The sequence below is a fragment of the Bos indicus x Bos taurus genome, chromosome 1 (assembly GCF_003369695.1).
Source record: "Bos indicus x Bos taurus breed Angus x Brahman F1 hybrid chromosome 1, Bos_hybrid_MaternalHap_v2.0, whole genome shotgun sequence".
Classification (NCBI taxonomy): domain Eukaryota; kingdom Metazoa; phylum Chordata; class Mammalia; order Artiodactyla; family Bovidae; genus Bos; species Bos indicus x Bos taurus.
The window spans coordinates 152,043,433-152,071,025 of NC_040076.1; the positions used below are offsets into that span (position 1 = coordinate 152,043,433).

General features: G+C 41.7%; 1 protein-coding gene across 3 annotated transcripts in view; it reads right to left on the reverse strand.

Moving 5' to 3' along the window:
- Positions 1-578: 578 nt before the first annotated feature.
- The window catches only part of ANKRD28 (ankyrin repeat domain 28), a 217,960-nt gene continuing 190,945 nt past the window's right edge, over positions 579-27,593 (reverse strand). Inside the window, exons 18-28 of one of the 3 annotated variants that reach the window (XM_027549361.1) lie at positions 23,960-24,161; positions 22,797-22,884; positions 22,440-22,557; positions 21,119-21,338; positions 14,734-14,821; positions 14,561-14,644; positions 13,295-13,440; positions 12,599-12,681; positions 12,062-12,144; positions 11,041-11,132; positions 579-3,842 (exon numbers count right to left, since the gene is read on the reverse strand). In XM_027549361.1, coding sequence (XP_027405162.1) covers positions 3,556-3,842; positions 11,041-11,132; positions 12,062-12,144; positions 12,599-12,681; positions 13,295-13,440; positions 14,561-14,644; positions 14,734-14,821; positions 21,119-21,338; positions 22,440-22,557; positions 22,797-22,884; positions 23,960-24,161 — 1,491 coding nt within the window. In that variant the 3' untranslated portion in view covers positions 579-3,555. The remainder of the gene's footprint in view (positions 3,843-11,040; positions 11,133-12,061; positions 12,145-12,598; positions 12,682-13,294; positions 13,441-14,560; positions 14,645-14,733; positions 14,822-21,118; positions 21,339-22,439; positions 22,558-22,796; positions 22,885-23,959; positions 24,162-27,593) is intronic. The other 2 variants (XM_027549374.1, XM_027549368.1) reach the window with 2 other exon arrangements.

A 27,593-nucleotide genomic window follows, 5' to 3' on the forward strand; every position in this document is an offset into this window, starting at 1 on the left:
TTCTGTTCTCACTCGGGCTATCATTTGCCGCTTCTCCACCTGCTCAAATCAGATTTGTTCCTCAATGTTCTGCCTAAATACCACCTCTTCCAAGAAGTCTGTTCTGACCACCCTTCCCAGAGGGATCTTGTAGTCTTCACTTGCTTCAGTTAGCAGTTCATCAATTACACTTTCACTTTCCACTTTTAGGTACCTACCCTTCCAAGAAGTCTGTTCTCACCCTTCCCACAGGGATCGTGTTGTAGTCTTGACTTGCGTCAGTTAGCAGTTTATCAATTACACTTTCACTTTCCACTTTTAGGCACATACCTTCCCATGATGAAACTATAAGCTCCAAGAGGACCAGACCCCAATTTTGAGGCTCATTTTCTGCCCATTGCCAAGCATGTAACAGGCAAGCAATAAGTATTTGTTGAATAACTGTATTTAAAATGCTTGTTTAGAAAGGTTCATCTAAATTCTAAAACAGCTTTATTGAAAATTCAATAAGTTAGTAAAGAAAGGTAAAAACCAGTTACAGTTCAACACTAGTCAGATATTTTGAGGGAAAAAGAAGGTTGCACGTGAAAGACACTTGATTTATTGCATTAAAAAACTTTATTTAAAAGGTCCGATATAAGCCAAATTAAACCCCAAATCAACAGCTATACTTAGCTCCTGAACTAAACGGTACTGTTTGTCTTGTTAAAGGAGGTTATTTGCTATTATCACCACTGCCCTAAAAGCAGTTCCAGAGCAGAAGCTGGTATTATAATACACATCAGATACTTCAGATGTCATCTTCCATGCAGAAGTTAAAAAAGCAAGCAGGCTTTTCTATTCTGTGCGAGTATAAAACCATTACAGAATAGGGCCTGGACGCCTTTGACGCACAAGGTTTAGCTATAAAGGAGCGCGCGGGCGCTGTGCCCCTTCATTCAAGCAGCCCGCGGGTTCCTCCAATGCCAGTGCTGCTGCAGCGTGGCTCACAACGATGCTTTGGGATTTGCCCTCGCTGGTGCTAACCAAAGGAAGTGGCTGATCAAGCCAGGGGACAGCCCATCACAAAATGAGACCGTAAAGCAACGGAACAGCTTCCCTAGTGGGCCAGTGATCGGAAGACACACTTCACAAGTATTCCTAGTCAGGGCATCATGTACGTAAAATGACGCAAGCTCTGAATTCTGGTGCGTGTGAGGATAAATTAAGAACAGCTTGTTACTTTATAGCTACACCTTGAGTTTCATCAGAGGCAGTAAATCTAACAGCGTGTCTAATGAGTCCTTCTGGAAATGGCTTCAGCAGATGAGTCCAGCAGCCTGCAAAAGAGAAGAGGGCATGTGTCGTCCTGCCGAGGTTCTCCGTGTTCTCTTGGAGGACGGACCCGGGGCCCGAGGACCTAAGTTCCCGGGAAGGAGGGAGGCTCAGCTCCACCTAAGGAAGACCTTTCTAACAGCTGGAGCTGCTCAGCAACTGAGTGGACTGCCCGGTGAGGTAGAGTCACTGCAAGTGTCAGGGTGGGAGGATCACCCTGGTCGAAGGGGCTCCTGCATTTGTTAAGAGGCTAGACTGGATGAACCTCAGGTCTCTTTCAATTCTGAGACTCTAGGAAATTCCCTCAGGGAATTCAGAAGAGAATTCCTAAAAGGAAAGAGAAAGTACACATATGTATACTTTTAGAATCCTCTTGAGTTTTTTTCCTTTTTTTCAAAAGGTACAAAAGAAAATGTAGTCTGCTGTCTTTAAAATGCATATAACACCTTCCTGCCACTAATAATTAGGAAGGGTTCATTATGACTTCTTTATACTATAAAGAAAGATGGACAATTACATTTATAATTTCTGTAAATATTTTAGAAAAAATGCTTAAAATCTAGTAGTCAATGCCCTAGAAACTTTATAGATTTTTAAGTAATATGCACAGATACAAATACATTATGCATTAAATACAACTCACATCTGTGTTTTATTATACTCTAAAATATACAGGAATCTTGATGTACTGAAAGAGTGCAAGTAAATACAGTATTCAAGCAGTCACTATTTCTATTTACATGCTCATTAATTCTTCAAAAACCCACAAAATTATCAAATAGATCAAAATACTGTTCTGTGTTTTCACACTTTATATTCAGAAAAACCAGCTGATAATTTACAATGTCATAAAGTTTCCAGTTTCACGATACAAAAAGAATAAAATGAAATTGGGAATCACTTTGTCAAAATTTATGGAACTCTACCCCAACCTGGAAGACCCCCTACGTAATTGAAATCATTTTCACTGGGAAGGTGACAGTTACAGTAAAAGCAGACCCTTATAAATTGTCGTTTAAAAGCCCAACATCAGCCTTCCCCGCCTCTTTTTGTTATTTGAAAGGCAGTCTTCCAATCTGGTTGGCAGTCGCTTCTTTCCCTAAACAGTAGCATGTTATAAACACGCTACTTTAAATGTGAATAAGACCTAAAGGCTTTAGTATTTTAAACCTTGCCCAGTACAGAAATGCCTTCCAAGAGACCTGATGATGTTAACTTATGAGTAGCAAGGGAGTTTTTCTTTTTGATTCTTCACTAAACAATGACAACAAAAATACCCTAACCCACTGTGGAGGCACGGGGGTGACATAAAGGTGACGAAAGTGTACCATCCAAGTAGTGAGGCTGAAAACGCCACTCCCCAGGACCACTAGGCTGCAACAGGGTGAAAATCATCCACTTCCTGATCTTATCAAATTTCCTTCTTTGAGGAAATTCTTTACATTTTCAAACAAAAATAGTTCAGTTTTAAACCTAAACCATTCAAAACCCGGCAATCAACAGTCTGACCCCAATCTATCACGTGTCTACATCACAAATATTTTCACCCTGACTGCACCCAGTCAGCTGGTTTTCAATTCTAATATTATAAAAGTTGGAATTTTAAAATTTTTATGTAAAAGAAAAAAAATGTAAAAATACATCTGCTTTCTCTCATGGTTTAATACATATTAGAAGGCTTTCAGATGTTTTCTTTAAAAAAAAAAAAAAAATCAACATTGAAAACCAAATCTCAGCTTCATTTTCCGAAATATTGAAGTTTGGTTTGGATAATGTCTAGTTTCACCCGCTCCAGTTTCCGCAAAGTGGTGCTCTACTAAAACCCGAGTTATTTGGTCCTTTGGCAATTTGCTGTGCACATCATGCCTATTGTACCAAACTTTTATTGCCCTTAAATTTAGTTGTAGTTTTATTGATAAAATTGAAATCTAGTGTCCTTATCTCTTCTTTCACGATAGTGTTGCTCGTGTGAGCAGATTAGGGTGCAGTGTCCCAAATAACTCCTGGCACTGCAAACCTGAAGCCTACAGCTTCACAAGGCTCTGTGCCATCAAGTGTTCCCCTCTGCTCAAGTCTGTTTCAAGACACTGGAAGTTCCTTCCGTAAAACGTGCCTTTACAACTCTTCTTCCTAATGTGATCATATTTCTTCTGTGTGCGCACTCTGCCATCTCTCTTAGGTTGCATTTGTATGTGAGTAAGAAAGTGCCTTTTTCCTGAAAAAGCACAGTGTGAAGCCTCCCCGGGTCTCTGGCTCAGCCGGTCAGTAGGTCTCTGAATCGGAGTCATTGAGCTCGTCCACATCAGTGTATAGGTACTCCTGCTCCCCGCCGATGTTGTTGAAGCTACAGTAGGAGCTGGGTTCATTTCTCATGATGGGCAAGGCTTCGAAGCTGACAGTTTTCGAGGTGTTGGTGTAACGGTTAATGGCATTGAACGTCAGGGATGATAAAGGGCTACTTGACGAGATAGGCATCATGGTGGCCAGAATGAGTGCGAGGCAGTCTGCAACGTCCTTGTTGGGAGCACAGGCCAAAGCTGGGGTATAGCCTGGAATTAAAAACAAGTTTAAAAATCACTCATCCTGAGACTCATTTCACTAAAGAAAGGCAGTAAACCTACCCTGGTCTTCAACCTCAGACATATATTAAATTACTTGGCTTATATAATAAGCTGGCTTAATTAGAATGATTCATCCTCCTGCATCCATCCAAGTTCCCAGATGCTATCAGGCTAGAATAAGGGGGGAAAAGTCTGGTAAAACTTCATTCAGAATGGTGGGGGAGTTTTACCGTTAATTTGTAGTTCTGTAGGGAAGGACTTACATGCTGAGAAACCTAAATGTGCACAGATTTGTGAGTGAGGCTATGAGCTGGTGCTCAAAATATGCATGTTCAATGAAAACACATGGCCACCATTTAACTTCTTTTGGGGTCATAGTCCACTGAGAAAAACATAAATCCAACCCTGAGAAAACTTGGATGGATGCAGATAAGTTATGAGATAGTGGAGGAATCATCCATCTGGGACCTCGGTTTCCTCTGTAGTCTGTTACGTTTAAAGCTTTAGGTTTAAAGCTCCTAAATCAAACAAATGTTTCCTTTGTATATGTTCCCTTCTTCAGTACAAGACTGACTTTAAATGCTGGGCTGGATGAATCACAAGCTGGAATCAAGACTGCCAGGGAAATATCAACAACCTGAGATACGCAGATGACACCAACCAAATGGCAGAAAGTGAAGAGGAACTAAAGAGCCTCCTGATGAGAGTGAGAGGAGAGTGAAAAACCTGGCTTAAAACTCAACATTCAGAAAACTAAGATCATGGCATCCAGTCCCATCACGACAAACAGATGGGAGGAAAGTAGAACAGTGACAGACTATTTTCTTGGCTCTAAAATCACCGAGAATGGTGACTGCAGCCATGAAAGTCAAAGACGCTTGCGCCCTGGGAGGAAAGCCATGACAAACCTAGACTGTACTGAAAAGCAGAGACATCACAGGGTCCATCTAGTCAAAGCTATGGTTCTTCCAATAGTCATGTACCATAAAGAGAGATGAACCATAAAGAAGGTTGAGTGCTGAAGAATTGATGCTTTCAAACTGTGGTGCTGGAGAAGACTCTTGAGAGCCCCTTGGACAGCAAGGACATCAAACCAGTCAATCCTAAAGGAAACCAACCCTGAATGCTCATTGGACGGACTGATGCTAAAGTTGAAGCCCCAGTACTTTGGCCACCTGATGTGAAGAGCTGACTTGCTAGAAAAGACCCTGATGCTGAGCAAGACTGAAGGCAAAAGTAGAAGGGGGTGGCAGAGGATGGACATGAATTTGAGCAAACTCTGGGAGACAGTGATGGACAGGGAAATCTACTGTGCTGCAGTCCATGAGGTCACAAAGAGTCATAGCTGTTTATAATAGCCAGGACATGGAGGCAACCTAGATGTCCATCAACAGATGAATGGATAAGAAAGCTATGGTACATATACACAGTGGAGTGTTACTCAGCCATTAAAAAGAATACATTTGAATCAGTTCTAATGAGGTGGATGAAACTGGAGCCAGAGTTTCACTTACAACAGAGTGAAGTAAGCCAGAAAGAAAAACACCAATATAGTATATTAACGCATATATATGGAATTTAGAAAGATGGTAACAATACCCCTGTATACGAGACAGCAAAAAAGACACTGATGTATATAGAACAGTCTTTTGGACTCTGTGGGAGAGGGAGAGGGTGGGATGATTTGGGAGAATGGCATTGAAACATGTATAATATCATATATGAAACGAGTCGCCAGTCCAGGTTTGATGCATGATACTGGATGCTTGGGGCTGGTGCACTGGGACGACCCAGAGGGATGGTACAGGGAGGGAGGAGGGAGAAGGGTTCAGGATGGAGAACACATGTATACTTGTGGCGGACTCATTTTGATATATGGCAGAACCAATACAATATTGTAAAGTTTAAAAAAAAAAAAAAAGAGTCTTAGCGACTGAACAATACCACCACAACAAAGTATCTGTGCAACAAACTGGAAACACTTGTCTGGGTCAGGAAAGAGGACAGTGAAAATACAGAGTCTAATTAAATCATCAACGTCTCTTGTTACTGGAGCAATTTATAACTGGATCATTAATCTGAAGGTTAGAATTAATTACAAAATAAGATGGGTACTTACTATGACTTGCCAACTTTGGACCCTGATTACTATCTCATATTGCAAAGTATGCAAGAAGACATCAGGTCACAGGCGACCTTCACTGTCATCTGTTTATTATGCTTTCCATATGGAAAAGCGATATAAAACCTTGAAAATGACCAACAAAGATCATCTTTTGGCTATTTGATGTACAGCCTCATAATGTGACCAAATATCTGCTATAGGTTAGCAATTTAGGCTCTTCATTTTAATCTATATTGCTTCTTATTTCCAGAAATATAATTTGCTGACAGTGAAAGTTTCTTTTAAATCAGGTGAGACTGAATTTATCTTAGTACGTGGTACCACTCACTTCTACGGATTTCATGACTGTATTAAACGAATGATTCCCAAATTTCTATGTCCAACCTAGATGTTGCTGACTTTGGGCTCCAGGTCCATACGTCTATATCCAATTACTCACCTGGAGTTGCCAGTGAACTTTTCTCACGTTCCTAAGTGAACCCAGCTCTTCCTCCTACATTCTCATCTTAAACAATGGCCTCCCCTCCCCTGCCCACATCACTCCATGCCAGACTGCAGGCCACGTCTTCCCTCCCCAGGCTCTGATGAATGCCCTTTTGATGGGATTCATTGGAGCCTGGGGAGGGAAGAAACATCAACGTTCTTTCATCTGCAACATCTCTGCCGTACTCTGCCCACTCCCTCCTCCCACCCTGACTGTGAACTTGTCACCTAGTCTGACACAAAGATCCTTTGCCACTTGACCTAAGAGACTCTGCTGCTGCTGCTAAGTCGCTTCAGTTGTGTCCGACTCTGTGCGACCCCATAGATGGCAGCCCACCAGGCTCCCCCGTCCCTGGGATTCTCCAGGCAAGAACACTGGAGTGGGTTGCCATTTCCTTCTCCAATGCATGAAAGTGAAAAGTGAAAGTGAAGTCGCTCAGTCGTGTCCGACTCTTAGCGACCCCATGGATTGCAGCCTACCAGGCTCCTCCATCCATGGGATTTTCCAGGCAAGAGTACTGGAGTGGGGTGCCATTGCCTTCTCCCAAGAGACTCTGGTTTGGTGTAACTTAGTACTCAGGCTGCCCTGCATTGTATCTCTATTAAATATACCACTCTCTCAGAAAGTTTTCTCCCATATTTTCACTTGTCCTTTGGATTCTGGCTCAGAAGGCACTTTGCGGGGGATACCTTCCCCGACATCTCTCACGGCATTCTAGGTTTATTCTAACTGAATTGCTTCAAGGGCCTTCTGACAGCCTGCTTCTTCTCGCTGTTGTTCAAGGCAGTTGGCTGTCCTGGACCCTACGGTGTGTCTGCAGGACTCAGCACGCTGCTCAGCACACCATCACCTACACACACCCGCTGAGCTCGATGTGGCCAGGGGCTCTTCTAACCACTCAAAACAGATTTGTGCACACAGACTCCTGCCCTCATATGTTAGAAGATACGCTCTGTGGAAAGAAGGAAAAGGAAGGAATAGAGCAGTGCAATAAGAACTGAGAATGCGATGGGGGTGATCAGCAGGCTGTAGTATAAGAAGGGTAGTCGGGATGGGATTCACTGAATAGATGACACTGGAGCTAAGACTGGAAACAGGTGAAGGGTTTAGTCAAAGACCACTGGGGGCAGAGTGTTGGAAGCCGGAAGAAAGATGATGACGCACATCCACCATCATGTACATGGTGTGAGGAGCCGCCGTGGCAGAACTGGACAAGGGGGTAAGACGAGGAGACAAGCGGGAGTGGTAACAGAAAGAGCTGACCCAGTCGGCCCCGAGAGATCATCTAAGGCCCCGAGAGATCATCTAAGACTATCAGTAAACTGAGATTCGGATGAGCAGCATCTCCCCACACGCTTCTCTGGCTTCAGTGCTGGGCTTCTCACGGCAGTGGCTGCTCTTTACTGTGGAGCACAGCCCTACGGCACTCAGGCTTCAGGAGTTGCCGCCTGTGGGCTCAGCAGCTGTGGCTCCCAGGCTCTAGAGCACAGGCTCAGTAGTTGTGGGCACATGGACTTAGTTGCTCCATGGCATGTCAGATCTTCTCAAACCAGGGATCGAACCCGTGTCTCCTGCACTGGCAGGCAGGTTCTTTATCACTGAGCCACCAGGGAAGACCCTTCCCACGTATTTTAAAAGGATCCTGGCCAAGGGTGTAGTAGACGAGGAAAAGTGGACATACTTGGATATACCTTGGAGGTGGATCAATAGTACATGTTGGTGCATTGTGCCCTGGGTATGAGGGGGTCAAGGAGCAATTGCAAGGATGGGAACGGTCATCAGCTGGGCCCAGGCTGTGCCGAGAGCAGGCTTGCAGCGGGGACAGGCCAGCAGTCCAGGTCTGGGCCTGTGCACCAGACAGTCACAGGGTGCGCTGTCAGTCAGGCAGCTGGAGACACAACTTACACATTCTCAGCACAGATGCAGTGTTCAGAACCCCAGAACTGGATGAGGTCACCCAGAGAGTGAATGTAGGGAGTGTTGTTCAGTCACTAAGCTGTGGCCAACTCTTTGCAACCCCATGAACTGCAGCATGCCAGGCTCCCTACTCCTTCACTATCTCCCTGAGTTTGCTCAAACTCGTGTCCATTCAGTGATGCCATCCTGCCATCTCATCTTCTGTCACCCCTTCTCCTTTGGCCTTCAATCTTTCCCAATCAGGGTCTTTTCCAGTGAGTCGGCTCTTTGCATCAGGAAGGCAAAGTACTGGAGCTTCAGCTTCAGCATCAGTCCTTCCAATGAGTATTCAGGGTTGATTCTCTTTAGGATGGACTGGTTTGATCTCCCTGCTGTCCAAGGGACTCTCAAGAATCGTTTTCAGCACCACAGTTTGCAAGTATCAATTCTTGGATGCTCAGCCTTCTTCATGGTCTGACTCTCACATCTGGACATGATAACTGGAAAAAACCATAGCTTTAACTATATAGACCTTTGTTGGCAAAGTGATGGCTCTGCTTTCTAATATGTTCTCCAGGTTTGTCACAGCTTTCCTTTCAAGGAGCAAAGTGTCTTTTAACTTCATGGCTGTAGTCTGCAGTGATTTTGGAGCCCAAGAAAATAAAGCCTGTCACTGTTCCCACTTTCCCCCCATCTATTTGCCATGAAGTGATGGGACTAGATGCCATGATCGTAAGTTTTTCCAATGTTGAGTTTTAAGCCAGCTTTTTCACTCCCCTCTTTTGCCCTTATCAAGAGGCTCTTTAGTTCTTCGCTTTCTGCCAATAGAGTGGTATCATCTGTGTATATGAAGTTGTTGATATTTCTCCTGGCAATCTTGATTCCAGCTTGTGATTCATCCAGCCCAGCATTTCGCATGATGTACTCTGCACAGAAGTTAAATATGCAGGGTGACAATACACAGCCTTGATGTACTCCTTTCCCAGTTTTGAACCAGTCTGTTGTTTCATGTCTGGTTCTAACTGTTGCTTCTTGACCTGCATACAGATTTCTCAGGAGGCAGGTAAGGTGGTCTAATACTCCCACCTCTTTAAGAATTTTCCAGTCTGTTGTGAACCACACAAAGGCTTTAGTGTCCAATGAAACAGAAGTAGATGTGTAGAGAAGGCAAAAAGAATGAAGTACTGAACTTGAGAGCCCTCCAATAGTAACAGGTTGAGGAGAAGAGAGAGAAACTTAGCAAAAGAAACTGAAGATAGTACTGTAGGAGGAAAGCCAAGAAAGTGTGGAGTCCAGAAAGCCACATAAAGAAAATGCAAAAAAATGGGTATACCTGAAACTAACAGAACATTGTATGTCACACTTCAAAAAAAAAAAAAAAATCAGTAAAATAAAAAATACTCAGTTCCAGTAAATATAGTTATTTAACAACAAAATAAGAAGTTATAAACCCTCATCCAGTTACTAATTCAAGGAACCAGATATTTGTGAATGAAGAACACCCCTAAGAAGGACACTGTAATAAGCATCATGTGCATTCTCTCTGACCCACCCTTATCCTGCCGTAAGAGATCTGCATCTGCTGGTCCAGGGAACAGTGTGCGGCAAATGCAAAGTGTGGAGACTACTTGGGGGAGTATCAGACACTAGCTATGGCAGACTGCAACCTTAACATCTGGTATTTCACATACATTTAAATTCCACATTAGAAGCCTATTCCTAAGGAAGGAATGATCGGTTGTGTCGAATTCTGGATGTAAAGTCAAAGCAGAGCTGACCCTAACACTGTGGAGGGCACTGGTGGTCTTGCTGAGCACAGTGCTGCAGTGTGGCGGGGGTGAGGTCTGACCAGAGGGGATTCAAGGGAGAAAGAAAGAGGAGAAGAACTGGAGACAGAGGGAGAAATGGCTCCTGAGTAACTGTGCTGCAAAGGGGGACAGGGAAATATGGCCACAGCAGGAGCAGAGGGAGTAATGAAAGGTGTGTTACGATGAGAGAAATGATGTTTTTTTGCAAAGAGATCCTATAAAAACCATTATTATAGGACACAAAGCAAAGAGATGCTACAGTGACTGCCTCAGGTAGGCAGAGGACAGCACCCAGCACATGGATGGGAAGATAGATTCTGATAAAACCTGGCATTCAAGTAAGGGCCTTGATAAATGTTTGCTGAAAGAACAAATTCTTTGAATACTAAAATAACAGAGGTGGTATCACTAAACCAAAGTTAATAAACCCTAACTCTGATTTGGGCTTCCCAGCTGGCGCAGCTGGTAAAGAGAATCTGCCTGCCAGTGCAGGAGACCCAGGTTCGATCCCTGGGTCGGGAAGATCCCCTGGAGGAGGAAATGGCAACCCCTGGAAAATCCCATGGACAGAGGAGGCTGGCGGGCTATAGTCCATGGGGTCGCAAAGAGCTGGACTTGACTGAGTGACTGAGCAGGCAAACACAACTCTGATTTAACAGATACATGAAACTCAGGAGTTCACCTGTTAGATGGACTTTCCCTGTTTCTCCTTCCCTTGTTCCCTTTGCACAAGGTAAGCCCCAGTCAGTATTAGCTCCAGCTCTCCTCTCTGACCAATAAAAAATCCCCAAGTCTCCTTTCCTTCAAGTATGGATCACTGAAAGGCCAACGCCGTCTAACAGGTTAGGGAAAGAGGAAGCAGACGCTACTCACCGTTCTCATCGACCGCAAGCACGCTTGCCCCTTTCCCCAGGAGTTCCTGAACCACCATTGTCAGCCCGTTTCGGGCAGCAACATGCAGAGGTCTGGAGAGAAAAAAATACGTGTACACATCCGTGTGTGCTCACTCTCTACCCTGGTTGCTGAAGGCCATTTACGCTAGGCTATGGAGACCCACAGACGCAAACCGGAGGCCCCTGGACCCAACGGCAGTGACGAGAGGAGCGAGGCCCGGGAGAGCCAGGACCCAGAGCGCCTGTCAGCGCTGCACCCAGCACCGGCCATCAGCAGCTCCCACTTCTACCAGACTCTCGTGCCACTTTCCTTCAAGACCAACGTTTAGAAAGATTTACTAACTAAACTGCAATCTTAAGTTGTTTTAAGAAATGCAGTTGGCAAACACATGTATTAAACAATAAAAACTGTAAACTGCAACAGCGCAAGTGCCAACAGGTTTTGAAGATAGTTTACAGGTTCCGTGACTCATTCTGGACCCTTCAGGGATCTGACTGAGACCTGAATGGGAACATTATTGTAAGATTCTTCTCTTTACTAAGTCTCAAAGCAGAACAGCAAATGAAAATGGTGAGGAACAACGGGAGATGCTGGGTCAGGATTTAGGCGGTCACCCAGGACTGGCGGCTCACATTAAGAGCCTGATTATTTCTGAAATCTCTCTAGCTACAGACATGTGTAAAACTTTGTGCCTCATTTGTTGTTAAGTGTATTATTCCAGTTGGTTACTGTAAAACACACAGAATAGTATTACTTTTCACCATAAACCTGGATTGACAAACAACCTATTATTTTCAAGAATAAGGGTTTCAGTTCAAAAACTTAAATAATGTCTTTTAATTATGATGATTTTAGAAATGAGTTTTGTCAATTATAAGAACTGTTTTTTAATTTTTTAATTGCTTCTGTGACAGATTCCAGTCATATTAGAAAAGAATTCCATTAATCATTTTTATAATTAGAGGTTCCAAGGTTTACACTAGACACTGGAAGTACTCACGTTTGCAAAGCTGCATTGGTTGCATTGATGAGGTTTCTATCTGTTATCTTTTCCAGTATTAACAAGGCACTAGTTTCATGACCCTAAAATTATGACAAATAACTCTTAAAAACTTCGGCACCATCAAGGATAACTTTATACACTCAATACACCCCAGTCGTCATCCGTATTTTATATATATATATGTATATACCACCATTCATATGCTATGCATTTTCTTGGCTAATGTCTTAAATATACATCCAAACATGAATTGGTGTAATGGGGTTACAGAAGAGGACAAGAATATTTAAGGTTAGAGACATTAGAGACAGATAATAATTACATTTAAGCCTGTGGTCCAAAACTTGCTTGGCTTACTGGAAATTTCATGTACCAAAGTGCTTCACACATAAGTAAATATTTTTTCCAAGAAATCTGATGCCAGTGATTATTAGACAGGTTTGGTCCCTAGCTCTGTTCATTTTAGTTAAGTGGAAAAACCTTAAATGCCACTGTCGATATTAACAATCAAAAAATATTAAGATGTGTACCTACCTTACTGCAAGCCAAATGGAGGGCGGTGTTTTTACTGTTATCTTGTAAAGTCAGATCTGCACTAGCACTGCTAACCAGCATCTCTGGGAGGAAAAATTGTATCAACTCTTTTGTATATGAACATACACCTCAGATTACTAATAACTCACTGTAGAGAAATGAAGACAGAAAGGAAAAATATCCCTCTGGCAAAAACGTAAGTGCAAAAACACACTGCAAAATAAAGGTCTACATTATATCCTTGTGTGTGTGTGTGTTGTACAAGGAACAGACAAGAACAGCAACTGACACTCATTCTGTGAGCGCTTACTGTACTTCAGCCTGTTCTAAGTGCCCTAGATTTACAGTAACGCATTCACCTCTCAGAACAACCCCGTGAGGAGGTACTGTTCCTTTTGTCACTGTACGGATGGAAACACTGAGGCATGAGGCCACCCAGCTGGCAGATCCAGGACTCACATGAAGTCTGACTCCACAGTCAGGCTTCTTGACCATCCTAACACTGCCTGCTAACACGAGGGCAAGTGAAAATACTGTGGGCCTAAAAGAAAACATGAGTGTAGGCAGGTAAAAGGGTTTAAGTCTGAGGAATGGTGAGATAACTAATGGAAAATTCAGTGAACCAGAGTGGAAGCTATATTGTACATAAGCAACATTCACACTTAGAACAACAAAAGCCTCAAGCGGTTTCTTTACCAACTGTGTTTGTCTGTCCGTTTTCTGCAGCCATCATGAGAGGTGTTTTCCCAGAGGAGTCCACAGAGTTCACGTGAGCATTATGGCTGAGCAGAAGCTGCAGACACTCCACATGGTCTGTGAAGGCGGCTGCGTGCAGAGGAGTTCTGCCCACAGAGAAATGCAAAGACTGGGCTAAATCTGTGCGTGTATATTCTTAATTTATGACAAGCAACTTTCAAGGATTTACATACCAGGCTATAAAACCATTGCCTGGATACAAATAGGCTTACTAATTCCTGCCACAAAAATTTGTATTTTTGATAACTATTATCTAGGTAAACTAATGGGTAAATTATGAAACTGCCAAAAAAAATTACATCATTAAAGGAACCTTTGAAAGAAACAAATCCGGCCCCAAATACTGTCATCTATTACAACTGTTAGACTCTTCATAATTAGAAATGTTAACTTTATTAAAAACAGTCTTTAGGGGGACTCCCTGGTGGTCCAGTGGTTAAGAATCCACCTTGCAATGCAGGCAACACAGGTTCAATTCCTGGTTCATGAACTAAGATCCCACATGCCACAGCGCCTGTGTGCTGAGACTGGACACAACCGAACACGTTAAAAAAAAAAAAAGAATCTGCCTTGCAATGCAGGGGATGAGAGTTCGATCCCTGGTGGAGGAACTAAGATCCCACTGAGCCTGTGTGCCACAATTACTGAGTCCACACACTCAGAGGCTGTGTACCACAACTAGAGGCCTTGAGTCACAACAAAAAATGCTGTCACAATTAAGACTCAACACAGCCAAACAAAAAAAACAAACAATAACAACAAAGAGCCTTTGGGTAACAAGCACGTGCTAAGTTGCTTCAGTTGTGTTCGACTCTTGGCAACTCTATGGACTGTGGCCCACCAGGCTCCTCTATCTATGGGAGTCTCCAGGCAAGAATACTGGAGTGGGTTGCCATTTCCTACTCCAGGGGCTCTTCCTGACTCTGACAGGAGTCTCTTCCATCTCCTGCGCTGGCAGGCAGGTGCTTTATCATGCACGCCACCTGGGAAGCCCAACAAGAACGTATGTTTTTAACAAAGGGAAATCTTTAGCCAGTTTTCCTGGTCAAGGGAGAAAAGCCTTTTATAATGAGAATATAATTAAGATTTTGCAACAATTTATACTTGTAAATATAAAACCAACCTTTAGGTAATAATGGGGTTTCTTTAAATTCTCCCATATTAATCTAATAACTGATGAAATTTTCTACATGGTTGAATTCCTACCTTCCTTTTGAATCTGTGGCGTTCACAATGCTGGAGCCTAATGTATCAATTAACATCTCAGCAGCACCTTCGTTGTCATTTATTCTGTGAAGGTAACAAGGTGATCACTCTCAAAGCTATGCTTTATTTCTTAAATATTCAAATCAAATCCGATTCATTCTGCCTTTACTTACACAGCACAATGCAACGGACTGAAAGCATTTCCTTCTGTTTTCTGGAAAACGTCTTGTTCTAAAAGGAGTTCTACACATGTCTCATGACCTAGATAAGTAAATGGGAATCAGATATTAAAATACCAAGAAAATACTGAGGTGTCCATACATATCCACATATCCCAACAGATTAAAAAAAGGCTTTACATGGATTACAAGTAGTCAGTTCAGTTCACTGAACCCATTAAACATCACAGTTTTAGACACTTTGAAATCCAAAGTACAACTTCAGCAGTTTATTATTGACATGACAAATACTTTGTGGGGGACAAAAATTAGTCTCACTTTTTCCATGGTGACCAATTAAGAGTTATTTGGGCATTATTTCTTGAAATGACCTATTTACATATAAATAGTGTAACTTTAGGAGAAGGCAATGGCACCCCACTCCAGAACTCTTGCCTGGAGAATCCCACGGATGGAGGAGCCTGGAAGGCTGCAGTCCATGGGGTTGCTGAGGGTTGGACACGACTGAGCAACTTCACTTTCACTTTTCACTTTCCTGCATTGGAGAAGGAAATGGCAACCCACTCCAGTGTTCTTGACTGGAGAATCCCAGGGACAGGGGAGCCTGGTGGGCTGCCGTCTATGGGGTTGCACAGAGTTGGACATGACTGAAGCGACTTAGCAACAGCAGCAGTGTAACTTTCAAAATAATATATATTTACGTAACATTGTTGTTTTAGTAGCTAAGTCACGTCTGACTCTCTGAGAGCCCATGGATTGTAGCCCACCAGGCTTCTCTGTCCTGGGATTTTCCAAGCAACAACAATACTGGCGTGGGCTGCCCTTTCCTTCTCAGGGGATCTCACCGATCCAGGGATTGAACCTGTGCTCCTGCATTGGCAGGCAGGTTCTTTACTAGTAAGCAACCAGGGAACAACTATTTATGGAGCACAATTAACTTCAGAATTGAAATATTTTCTGGTTATAGGAATGAGCCAATGGTATTATTTTACAGAAGTGTTTAGAGGGAAAAAAAAGTACACGTCCCTGTCCCCACACCCAGTTCTACTCTCTGGATCTACTGCCTTACAGTTCCAGAACATTTTTAGGCATATACAACTGCATGTACATAACACATACTTTTTCATTTTTATGCAACTGGGACATTCTGCAACTTGTTTTTTACTTAAAAAACTATATGTCTTTTCATAGTAGTGTATGTAGACATCCTATTGCTGAATGTTTGGGAGAATGTCACAATATCAGAACATATCATAAATGATTTAATCTCTATAATTATGGATTTCAAGGTGACTGCTAGTTTTTCTTTGTGATATAATCATCAATGTTATAAATGAAATATTTCAGATCTTAAAGAGAAAAGTATTTATTTCTTTTGTATTTCCAAGAACAATTTTCTGGAAATGATATTGCTGAGCTAAAGGGCAATAACTGATTACTAGTAAGTATCAGGTCCACACTTTTTCTTTTTTTCAACAATTTTATTTATTTTTGGCTGTGCTCTGTCTTCACTGCTGTGCAGGCTTTTCTCTAGTTGCAGAGACCAGGGGCTACTCTGCAGTCTTGGTGTTAAGGCTTCTCTTGTTGCAGAGCATGGGTTTTAGGCGGCTCCAGGCTCTAGAGCACAGGCTCAGCAATATTCTCCATCAGGGACTGAACCCATGTCTCCAGCACTGGCAGGCAATATTCTTTACCACTGAGCCACCAGGGAAGCCCCCAGGCGCACAGTTTTTAATAGCAACTTTAAAAATGGGAAAACCCAAACCCCAGATTGTCTTAAGCCCAATTGTCAAAGGCAGGGTTTTAGTAAAAGCGCCCTCGTTGCTGCGTTAATGATGGAAAGTTACATCCTGCTTCTACCTTGTTAGTCATTTGGGATCCACATTAGGAGTAAAGTAGATTCTTAAAGAGCCTCTTAATTTATTTCCATGGCTTAATATTTGGTTAACAAAGTGATGCTTTATTTCTTTTACCCTAGCATTCTCAAACAACAGTTCAACTTAATTGTTACACTATAATCGTTTCTACCAGGAGAAGAAAGTATGTTCTAGGAAACCTGTGGTTATGCTCCGTCACCTGTGAGTTCTTTCATCTAGTGGTTCTCACCTGGAGCAATTTAGCCCTCAGAGGACATCTGGCCACATCTAGAGACATTTCTGCTTATGACATTGGAGATGGGGCAGCAAAGTGCTGTGGCATCTAGTGGGTAAAAGGCAGGGCTGCTGCTAAACCTCTTGCAAGCACAGGACAGTCACAACAAAGGATTAAACACTGTCTGGCCCCAAATGTCAACAGTGCTGAGAAACCCTGCTTTAGCTCTCCCTCTCCAAATGTTAACTCATGGCCAAGAAGTAGTGAAGGTCAATGGTCCAGTATTGATTTGAGGGTTTCCTATTTTCCTGGGATAGCAGTTCTCAAGGTGTGGTCTGGGAGCTCCAGGGTGGGACTGCAAACTATTCTTTTCTTAAAACAAGCCATCAAAGAAATTTGCTACTGTATTTTTTTTAATAGTTATTTTCTCATAAAAATGCTATTTATATTAACATGTAATAGATTTATTATTATTTTAAAATAAACATCTTTAAATTTCTCAGTCCTAATTTACCATACAGTAAATATTAATAGCTATAAGCCACAGGTCCTGAAACGGAAAGATGTGGGAGTCACCGCCTGAGCAGACTGTGGACAGCTAAAAGGGAGTCCTGGGGCCAGCAGTCATCGTTGGATCATGTTAAGCTGAAAACCTTCACTTTGTGTCCTGGGTTATAAAAGAAGGAGAAAACTGGTCTCCTTATGTTTTAGAGGGATATTTTGAAGATGCTTATAAGCATCAAAAAAATTTGATACATTTTTGAAAGGAACACATGAGATCATGTAAATATTCTTAGTTCTGTGGCTAAATGACTCCACAAACCAAAATCTGAATGTTAAAGCTGAGTATGTATAACCAGTTCTCTTCTAAAGTGTTGCCATCAATCCATTTTAAGAGAGTGTTTTCTGTTCTGTTGGAGTGCTTCCAATTTTCTTTTCAGCTGTACAATTACTAGTCAAAGTAAAACTATTTACATATTCTACTCTCAGAATGCCAAAATTATAAAATAGCCTATTGTCTGTAAATATGGTATTAATTTTACACTGCCTTTACATTCTCTGTACATGGAGGCAACACACATCTAATTCCTTCCAGCTCAATTCAGAATCATTACCAATTCTACTAGAGCCTGGAAATTAGACACATCTGTTATGATCTTTAAATGGCAACCCGGCATGTAGTTTGGGCAAAATTTTGTCTTGTACACAATGTGCTCAGAGAGGCTAAATTCAGCAGTGATAGAGTAGGGAACTCACTTAAAGAAAACCATGTTCTCCAGAAGGGCTTGGTAGGAATGTTATAATAATAAATACCAACTCTCCAAAGGACAGTTACAGCAATATTTTTACAAGTAAATGCTCTACCCGAGGAAAAAATACCTTACTGTATGATGTTTCCAAGAGCTAATTCTCACTGATCAAAAAAAAAAAAAAACAAAAAACACACAATAAAAGTCTGCTTCAAAATAGTTTTATCTCACTGATTTCTTAAATAAATTTCCCATGTCTAGATGTCTTACTCCTATTTGATTTTCCCTATACTTGTAAGATGTCAAATTATACTGTAAAGCAAAGGAAGAGCTGAAATCCAAAGGTTTTTATTGTTTCAAATCTGCTCTGGCTAAAGATCTGGTATAGTGAAAAAAAATGAAACTGACTAAGCTTTTGAATTAGGAATATATTTAACTATTCAAGTTTTCCATGGTACATGATGGTGTGATCACTCACCTAGAGCTAGACATTCTGGAATGTGAAGTCAAGTGGGCCTTAGGAAGCATCACTATGAACAAAGCTAGTGGAGGTGATGGATTTCCAGCTGAGCTATTTCAAATCCTAAAAGATGATGCTGTGAAAGTGCTGCACTCAATATGCCAGCAAATTTGGAAAAACTCAGCAGTGGCCATAGGACTGGAAAAGGTCAGTTTTCATTCTAATCCCAAAGAAAGGCAATGCCAAAGAATGCTGAAACTACCGCACAACTGTACTCATCTCACATGCTAGCAAAATGATGCTCAAAATTCTCTAAGCTAGGCTTCAACAGTACTTTAACCAAGAAATTCCAGATGTTCAAGATGGATTTAGAAAGGGCAGAGGAACCAGAGATCATATTGCCAACATCTGCTGGATCACAGAAAAAGCAAGAGAGTTCCAGAAAAACACCTACTTCTGCTTCACTGACTACGCTTAAAGCCTTTGACTGTGTGTATTGCAACAAACTGTGGAAAATTCTTAAAGAGACAGGAATACCAGACCACCTGACCTGCCTCTTGAGAAACCTGTGTGCAGGTCAAGAAGCAACAGTTAGAACCACACATGGAACAAAGGCCTGGCTCAAAATTGGGAAAAGAGTCTGTCAAGGCTGTATACAGTCACCCCGCTTATTTAACTTCTGTGCAGAGTACATCACATGAATTGCCGGGATGAAGCTTAAGCTGGAATCAAGATTTCCAGGAGAAATATCAATAACTTCAGATATGAAGATGACACCACCCTTATCGCAGAAAGCAAAGAGGAACTAAAGAGCCTCTTGATGAAGGTGAAAGAGGAGAGTGAAAAAACTGGCTTAAAACTCAACGTTCAAAAAAGGAAGATCATGGTATCTGGTACCATCACGTCATGGCAAATAGATGGGGAAACAATGCAAACAGTGACAGACATCATTTGGGGGGCTCCAAACTCACTGCAGATGGTGACTGCAGCCATGAGAGTAAAAGATGCTTGCTTCTTGGAAGAAAAGCTATGACAAACCTAGACAGTATATTAAAAAGCAGATACATTACTTTGCCAACAAAGGTCTGTCTAGTCAGAGCTATAGTTTTTCCAATAGTCAGGTATGGATGTGAGAGTTGGACCATAAAGAAGGCTGAGCATCAAAGAACTGATACTTTTGAACTGTGGTGCTGGAGAGACTCTTCAGAGTTCCTTGCACTGCAGAGATCAAACCAGTTAATCCTTAAGGAAATCAACCCTGAATATTCACTGGAAGGACTGATGCTGAAGTTGAAGCTCAAATACTTTGGCCACCTGATGCGAAAAGCTGACTCATTAGAAAAGACCCTGACGCTGGGAAAGATTGAAGGTGGGAGAAGGGGAAGACAGAGGATCAGATGCCTGGATGGCATCACTGACTCAACGGACACGACTTTGAGCCAGCTCCAGGAGATGGTGATGGACAGGGAGGCCTGGCGTGCTGCAGTCCACGGGGCTGCAGAGTCACATATGACTGAGTGACTAAACAACAACAACAACAGTCAGTACTCAGAGTTGCAAAATGACCAAATGTGGCCAATCCTCAAGAAGAAAGCAATCTTTCTCAGAAGAAAAGAACAGAGCTCTCAATTCTGATACAAGGATTAATATGAAAATTAAAATAGTGTATCTAGAAAATGCTCATGAAAATGTTTGATTAAATTATTAATATAACTTTGCAAGATTCGTATTTCTCCTCTTTTACTGCAACTCAACAATTATTTCTCAAAATGGTTCCCAGTAAAAGAACAATGTGAAACAGTTTATTACAAAAAGATAGATGCCTCCTCTGTGGCAAGGCAATTAGCTGAAGTTTAGAACAGCCACCATATTTATTTTTTTTAAGCAAGTGGATATTACATAAACAGGTACTTTCTATTTTCTGTACATTTTGAGGGAAAGTTGTTAGAATTGTCAGCTAGTTTTGTAGATATGTTCTTATGACTAACAATAACCTGAATGCTACATTGAGATTCAAAACAACAAATAAAAAATCCTTCATATCCTTGATAATACCCTAAGCACACACTTTGACAGAACTGATGTTTTACACTATACGTAACATAGTCAACTGTTATCTAAGATGAGCAAATCTCTCAACGTGCTGTTACTTAAATTATTTTAGTGACATTTCAAAAGCCAATCCTGTTTTTAACACCTGTCCTTTAAAAATAGCTTTATATTTCTCTCACTGACCTTTGGTGAGATTACCTGTAAAAGGACTAATGGCGACAATTATTCTCCTGCAGGCTAAAAGTCAGTCTGTCATAACCATGAAGCCAAGTTCACTTCACTGTGAAAGTTTCTAGTTTCTGCTTCTACGATCTATTCTACTAGGACTTCATTCTCTTAAAATGTTGAACATACACGTTACCGTTGATATAAGGATCTTAACTTGCAGAGTGCTCAGAAAACATATGCAGATTCCAGTCTAGAATTTGATACATTCTCATGGAAGTCAGAATGTGTAACAGTTAGCTGTCTCTCTGTGGTATACAACACAGTGGGCAGGGGATGCGGGTCTGTCTGTGTACTTAACCATTGTAGCAGGCCCAGTGAAGTGCTGTGTATCCGTGATTGTCCACCATGGCTGGGTTTGCATCCATAGATGCTGCTGACTGCAGAAGGGCTCCAAGAACACCAATGTGTCCACAGGCAGCTGACAAGTGTATTGGTGTCCGGCCCCTGCTATCTCGAAATAAGCAGTTAGCACCATGTTGAAGTAATGCATCCACACACTCTTCATGGCCTGTGACTGCCTGAAAAGAAAATTTTTGCATGCCATTGAATACACTATGTTGGGTACTACATGCCAATGGTAGCTAATTAGGAATTTTAAAGTCTGTATTCCCCATGTCTTCTCACCAGTCAAGGCATTTATCATATTTTGAGTACTTTTTTTTGAAAGTGGCTTGAGAATTTAGTTACAGTGGTGATTTTTTCAAAATAAGAGTAATATGAAAACTAGGAAAAAGGGCCTTTTAATTGAATGAAAATATTTCAAAGGTAGCCAGGACATGGAAGCAACCTAGATGTCCATCAGCAGATGAATGGATAAGAAAGCTATGGTACATATACACAATGGAGTATTACTCAGCCATTAAAAAGAATGCATTTGAATCAGTTCTAATGAGGTGGATGAAACTGCAGCCTATTATACAGAGTGAAGTAAGCCAGAAGGAAAAACATAAATACAGTATACTAACGCATATATATGGAATTTAGAAAGATGGTAACAATAACCCGGTGTACGAGACAGCAAAAGAGACACTGATGTATAGAACAGTCTTATGGACTCTGTGGGAGAGGGAGAGGGTGGGAAGATTTGGGAGAATGACATTGAAACATGTAAAATATCATGTAAGAAACGAGTTGCCAGTCCAGGTTCGATACTGGATGCTTGGGGCTAGTGCACTGGGACGACCTAGAGGGATGGTATGGGGAGGGAGGAGGGAGGAGGGTTCAGGATGCGGAGCACATGTATACCTGTGGTGGATTCATTTTGATATTTGGCAAAACTAATACAATTATGTAAAGTTTAAAAAAAAAAAAGAAAAGAAAATTCCAATATAAATCAGTTTTCTATAAAAAAAAAAAGATAAAAATGTGTAAGAAAGAGAAGAAAAAAATGTATAAGACTATTCAAGATTTTAGGGTTTTAAAATTTTGTTTCAATATTGTTTCTCTGGATTAAGTTATGCTTTGTGGTTGCTTAAAATCAGAGTTCAAAAACTGAGACAGTGAAAGAAACAGTAAAGATTATTTGGTAAAAACTTAATGAAGAAAAATATAAACATAGCCTAGTTCAGTTTTAGGTAAAATGAGGTCATAAAAACTTCAGGAAAGAACGCTCTGCTTACCCCTCTGTGCAGCGCCGTCCTTCCCCACCTGTCTTTGGCATCGACGTTCGCGCCTTTGTTGAGCAGTGAGTACACACAGTCTGTGTGCCCGTTGAGCACAGACAGCATCAGAGGAGTCCTGGGCAACGACAGGAGCAGCCCCGTCACCACTGAGACCTCGCCCCTGAGAGCACACTGAGCTGGCCTGCTTTCTAAACAGGTCTTTCTCTGACTCAGCTTTAAAGTATACTTAAAAAGCTGTGTTGGACGTTGCTCAGTTACACACTATGCCAGACTTACCAAAATAGGGGCAAAAGTATGAAGACGGAAAATCTGTCTTAGATCCTAAAACTAATTAAAAAAATGATGAAAACTTACTGTCCATTTCCATCTTGAATATCTACTGCATTCTGTGGTTCGGCATTTCCTATTAGTAGCCGTAAGCATTCCGAATGACCATTTGTTGCTGTAAGGGATATTTACAACTTTCAGCAATTATATATACATATATAATGATAAAGTAGAAAATGTCCATCTTAAACCACATTTTCTTGATATAATTTTAGACTATTCACTGAGTTTAACAAGAAAGAAAATGCTCATGTGATTTCGTGCTCCGGTGGTGGAAATGTACTTTGGAAGGGCAGCCTGCCTCCAGACACGGGGTGACACCACAATCAGACAGGTCAGTCACATTCTCCTTTGCCAATGGCTGGTTTCAAGCTCTGCCCGCTGAGACGTTCAGAAGTCTGAAGGGCATCTGGGAAATATTGTTATCCCTGATAGTGAAAGTTCTCCTTTTTTCCTGATTTTAGATGTGCTCCTTGTGATGCTTCAAGGAAATTCGGTTTAGTCCCATCTTTTTTTAAACTGATTCACTGACACTGACACTCAGTACACAGCAGCTAGGTACTGACGAGCGCATAGTGTATGGGGATGAGAAAAATACCTGACTAGGACTCCTTCACCTATAACGGTCTTGAATTCGTTATTTAAAATCAACACTTGTAGTAATTCCTGTAGAGAGCGGTAACTCTTTATCTGTAGTGATACACAGAGAGTACCGAGTCATCACAGTGGCAGGGTTATGTGGCTTTCCATTTTCACAAATCCACAACATCACAAAACACTCCGTGAAGTAGTTCTCACATGGCAGACACTTTGTAACTCCTGTCTGATTAAATGTTTAATGCAGTACCCTGGTACAGTAAGTAAAATATTTATCAGTTGTTAAATGAAAGCACATACCAATCCAAGATAATTTCCATCAAAATGAAGTAAAAATGTATTGTGCTTTTTGGTGTTGCTGATAAAGTACTTCAAAAGTCAGACTATTATATAAATCCAATTTCTAAGGTAGATAGTATTTTTTAAAAAGTGATATAATCTTGCTGTTGTCTTTTCCCTGAGAGTAGAATCATTAGAATTTTTACAATCAAAATGTTTAAAACAATTACCAGGAGTATAATATACAAGAAAGTGAAAAAGAAGAGAGTATTAGATGGAAAGTGGTAAATAAAATCATTCAGTCTTTAACATACCTGCTGCATGTATAGGTGTTCTCTTCAAAATATAATCTTTGACTAAGATTGAGGCTCCCTGATTAATGAGAACATCCACACATTCTACATGGCCCTTAAATGCTGCAAGGTCCAAGGGGGTTCTTCCACTACTGTTTCTCACGTCAAGATCTAACAGAGACTGGACTAACACTTCCAGGGCTTGATGGTGACCATGATAGGCCTAGGAACAAAGAAAAACATAAATTAAAATAATACATATATTTAGATTAACTAAATTCTTAGAAACCCTAGAACATAAAGGAGTAAGTAAACTTGTCTTCATGTAATTGTATTTAAGATGATCCAAAACTTCTGTATTGATAATTAAGAAAGTTAACTAAAATTTTTCTAATAATCAAGTAGTAGGCTGCAGTGTTAGGGATGAGCCTTCCACAAATAATGAAAGTTCAAATGACAGGTGATCTTTTCACGAGTATACAATGTCTGGTTTATGGCAGCCACTCTGTGATGTGTGACATGGGTTCTAAAGAAGATTGCACATTAAGTCTCTGATTCCAAAGCCCAGGTTCTTTATCATAGTTTAGTGTCCCACTTCACCCTGACAGAATGTTCAGTTCAGTTCAGTCACTCAGTTGTGTCCGACTCTTTGCAACCCCATGAATCGCAGCACGCCAGGCCTCCCTGTCCATCACCAACTCCCGGAGTTCACTCAGACTCACGTCCATCGAGTCAGTGATGCCATCCAGCCATCTCATCCTCTGTCATCCCTTTCTCCTCCTGCCCCGAATCCCTCCCAGCATCAGAGTCTTTTCCAATGAGTCAGCTCTTCGCATGAGGTGGCCAAAGTACTGGAGTTTCAGCTTTAGCATCATTCCTTCCAAAGAAATCCCAGGGCTAATCTCCTTTAGGATGGACTGGTTGGATCTCCTTGCAGTCCAAGGGACTCTCAAGAGTCTTCTCCAACACCCCAGTTCAAAAGCATCAATTCTTCGGCACTCAGCTTTCTTCACAGTCCAACTCTCGCATCCATACATGACCACTGGAAAAACCATAGCTTTGACTAGACGGACCTTTGTTGGCAAAGTAATGTCTCTGCTTTTCAATATGCTATCTAGGTTGGTCATAACTTTCCTTCCAAGGAGTAAGCGTCTTTTAATTTCATGGCTGCAGTCACCATCTGCAGTGATTTTGGAGCCCCCAAAAATAAAGTCTGTCACTGTTTCCACTGTTTCCCTATCTATTTCCCATGAAGTGATGGGACCAGATGAAAGAATGTTACTACGCCTCAATCACAAGAGAGAGTAGCAACTGAAGCTCAGCTAGTACTTGTGCCCTGTGATTTCTCAAAGTAAAATGACTACCCTATCCTACAATGTGCCATATTTCAAACAAAAATTTTTCTTTTCAAAAATATTTAAACTGAGCCCTGCTGGAATAACTGCTAGGTGCTAGGCACTGTCCTACAGTACAGCAGAGCAAGAAGATTTTAAGATTTGTCTGAAACTCCCTCTTTACACAATCTGAAAAAGGGGCTCTCCAGAGAATTCACTTCAAAACCAACATGTCAACTGAACATCTATCACGCTTATTGGACTGGACACTGAGCAGACATGAAGGCAACAAAGATGGTTCTGGTGGGGAAGGAATGTCTTCTCTGTTCACTCATGTCACCCCTTTTAGATGAGGAACGAGCCATTTTCTAATACTGTTCAGACCTGCAGCTTAGCACATACTGGCAAAGCTGTAAATAATCCCATGTGAACTTTTCATTTAGAATTGAAAAATATAAAATCCTACCATGTTTGTGCTAACTATCACTTGCTTCTAAAAAGAGGTATTTAGCTAGAAAGAGGGCCCCACACTGTATCAAAGGGCTGTTAAGCTACTTCTTGTGGGAAATGTCACAGAGGACCAGCAGGAGATAAAGCTGCTCTGGGCCTTACTGATCCCTTGATGTTTCTGACTCCTTCAAGGTGAAATGACTGGAGATCACTGAGCTCTACTGTCTGAGGATCACCTCTAGGCTTGTTCTTCAGTTCAGTTCAGTTCAGTTCAGTTGCTCAGTCATGTCTGACTCTTTGTGACCCCATGAATCGCGCACGCCAGGCCTCCCTGTCTATCACCATCTCCTGGAGTTCACTCAGACTCACGTCCACCGAGTTAGTGATGCCATCCAGCCATCTCATCCTCTGTCGTCCCCTTCTCCTCCTGCCCCCAATCCCTCCCAGCATCAGAGTCTTTTCCAATGAGTCAACTCTTCGCATGAGGTGGCCAAAGTACTGGAGTTTCAGCTTTAGCATCATTCCTTCCAAAGAAATCCCAGGGCTGATCTCCTTTAGGATGGACTGGTTGGATCTCCTTGCAGTCCAAGGGACTCTCAAGAGTCTTCTCCAACACCACAGTTCAAAAGCATCAATTCTTCGGCGCTCAGCTTTCTTCACAGTCCAACTCTCGCATCCATACATGACCACTGGAAAAACCACAGCCTTGACTAGACAGACCTTTGTTGGCAAAGTAATGTCTCTGCTTTTCAATATGCTATCTAGGTTGGTCATAACTTTTCTTCCAAGGAGTAAGCGTCTTTTAATTTCATGGCTGCAGTCACCATCTGCAGTGATTTTGGAGCCCCCAAAAATAAAGTCTGACACTGTTTCCACCGTTTCCCCATGTCTTTCCCATGAAGTGATGGGACCAGATGCCATGATCTTCATTTTCTGAATGTTGAGCTTTCAGCCAACTTTTTCACTCTCCTCTTTCAGTTTCATCAAGAGGCTTTTTAGTTCCTCTTTGCTACCAGGTCAATAAAATCACACCACTAAAAGAAGGACAGCTAGAGGCCAGGGTGGTGTGTGCACAGGGCTCCTATCCTCATGATGTCTCTGACTGGGTTAGGACAGGGGCTTGGGTGTCTAGCATGTGTGAAGGGAGGACCAAGGCCAGTTTCCTCAGCCCTCAGGCCGGTGTGTTTTCACTGCAGCAAGTTGTCCCGGATTGCGAGTTTGGAAGGAAAAAAATCACTTAGGTAATTTCTGAAAACCATCTAGGGACAGATACAAAATGCCAAAGTGGTGGCATAACCACATTTCACTGAACCTGATTATAAAAATCACAAAATTGTTTCAATTTCAGCTTAAAAATAATATTTGGCACACCCCTGTTCATAACAGCACTATTCACAATAGCCACGGAATAAAATAACTAGTTAAAGGAACTAATCTTTTTGAGATAATGTATTCAAAAACTTGACAAAGTGCTTAGTCTGGCACTTAGTAAGTGTTTAAGAGATGAGGTGCTATTATTTTAAGAGTGATGAGAACAATGCAGGAAGAACTGCCTAGTCATCTGCTCAGACATCATTTCTTGCCACCCATAGTAAAACGGCTATTTTCTCCATGCTGGCTTTGCAGTTCCAGATGACTTATTTACTATGCAGGCCTGGAAGAGTATATAGTATTTCCAAAGATCCAAAGGGCAAGGAAGCAAGGAGCTTCAGCATGTCTTCTTAGTTATTTAGACCATGGTAGGAAGTACTGCTGGGGAGAAAGGGGCAGAAAGATAAGGCAGAAAATTCAATGTACATGTGTGTCAGTGTCAGAAAATAGGCCAGAAGAATATTAAGACAAAAAATGATAGTATTTGTGAGAGGAAACAA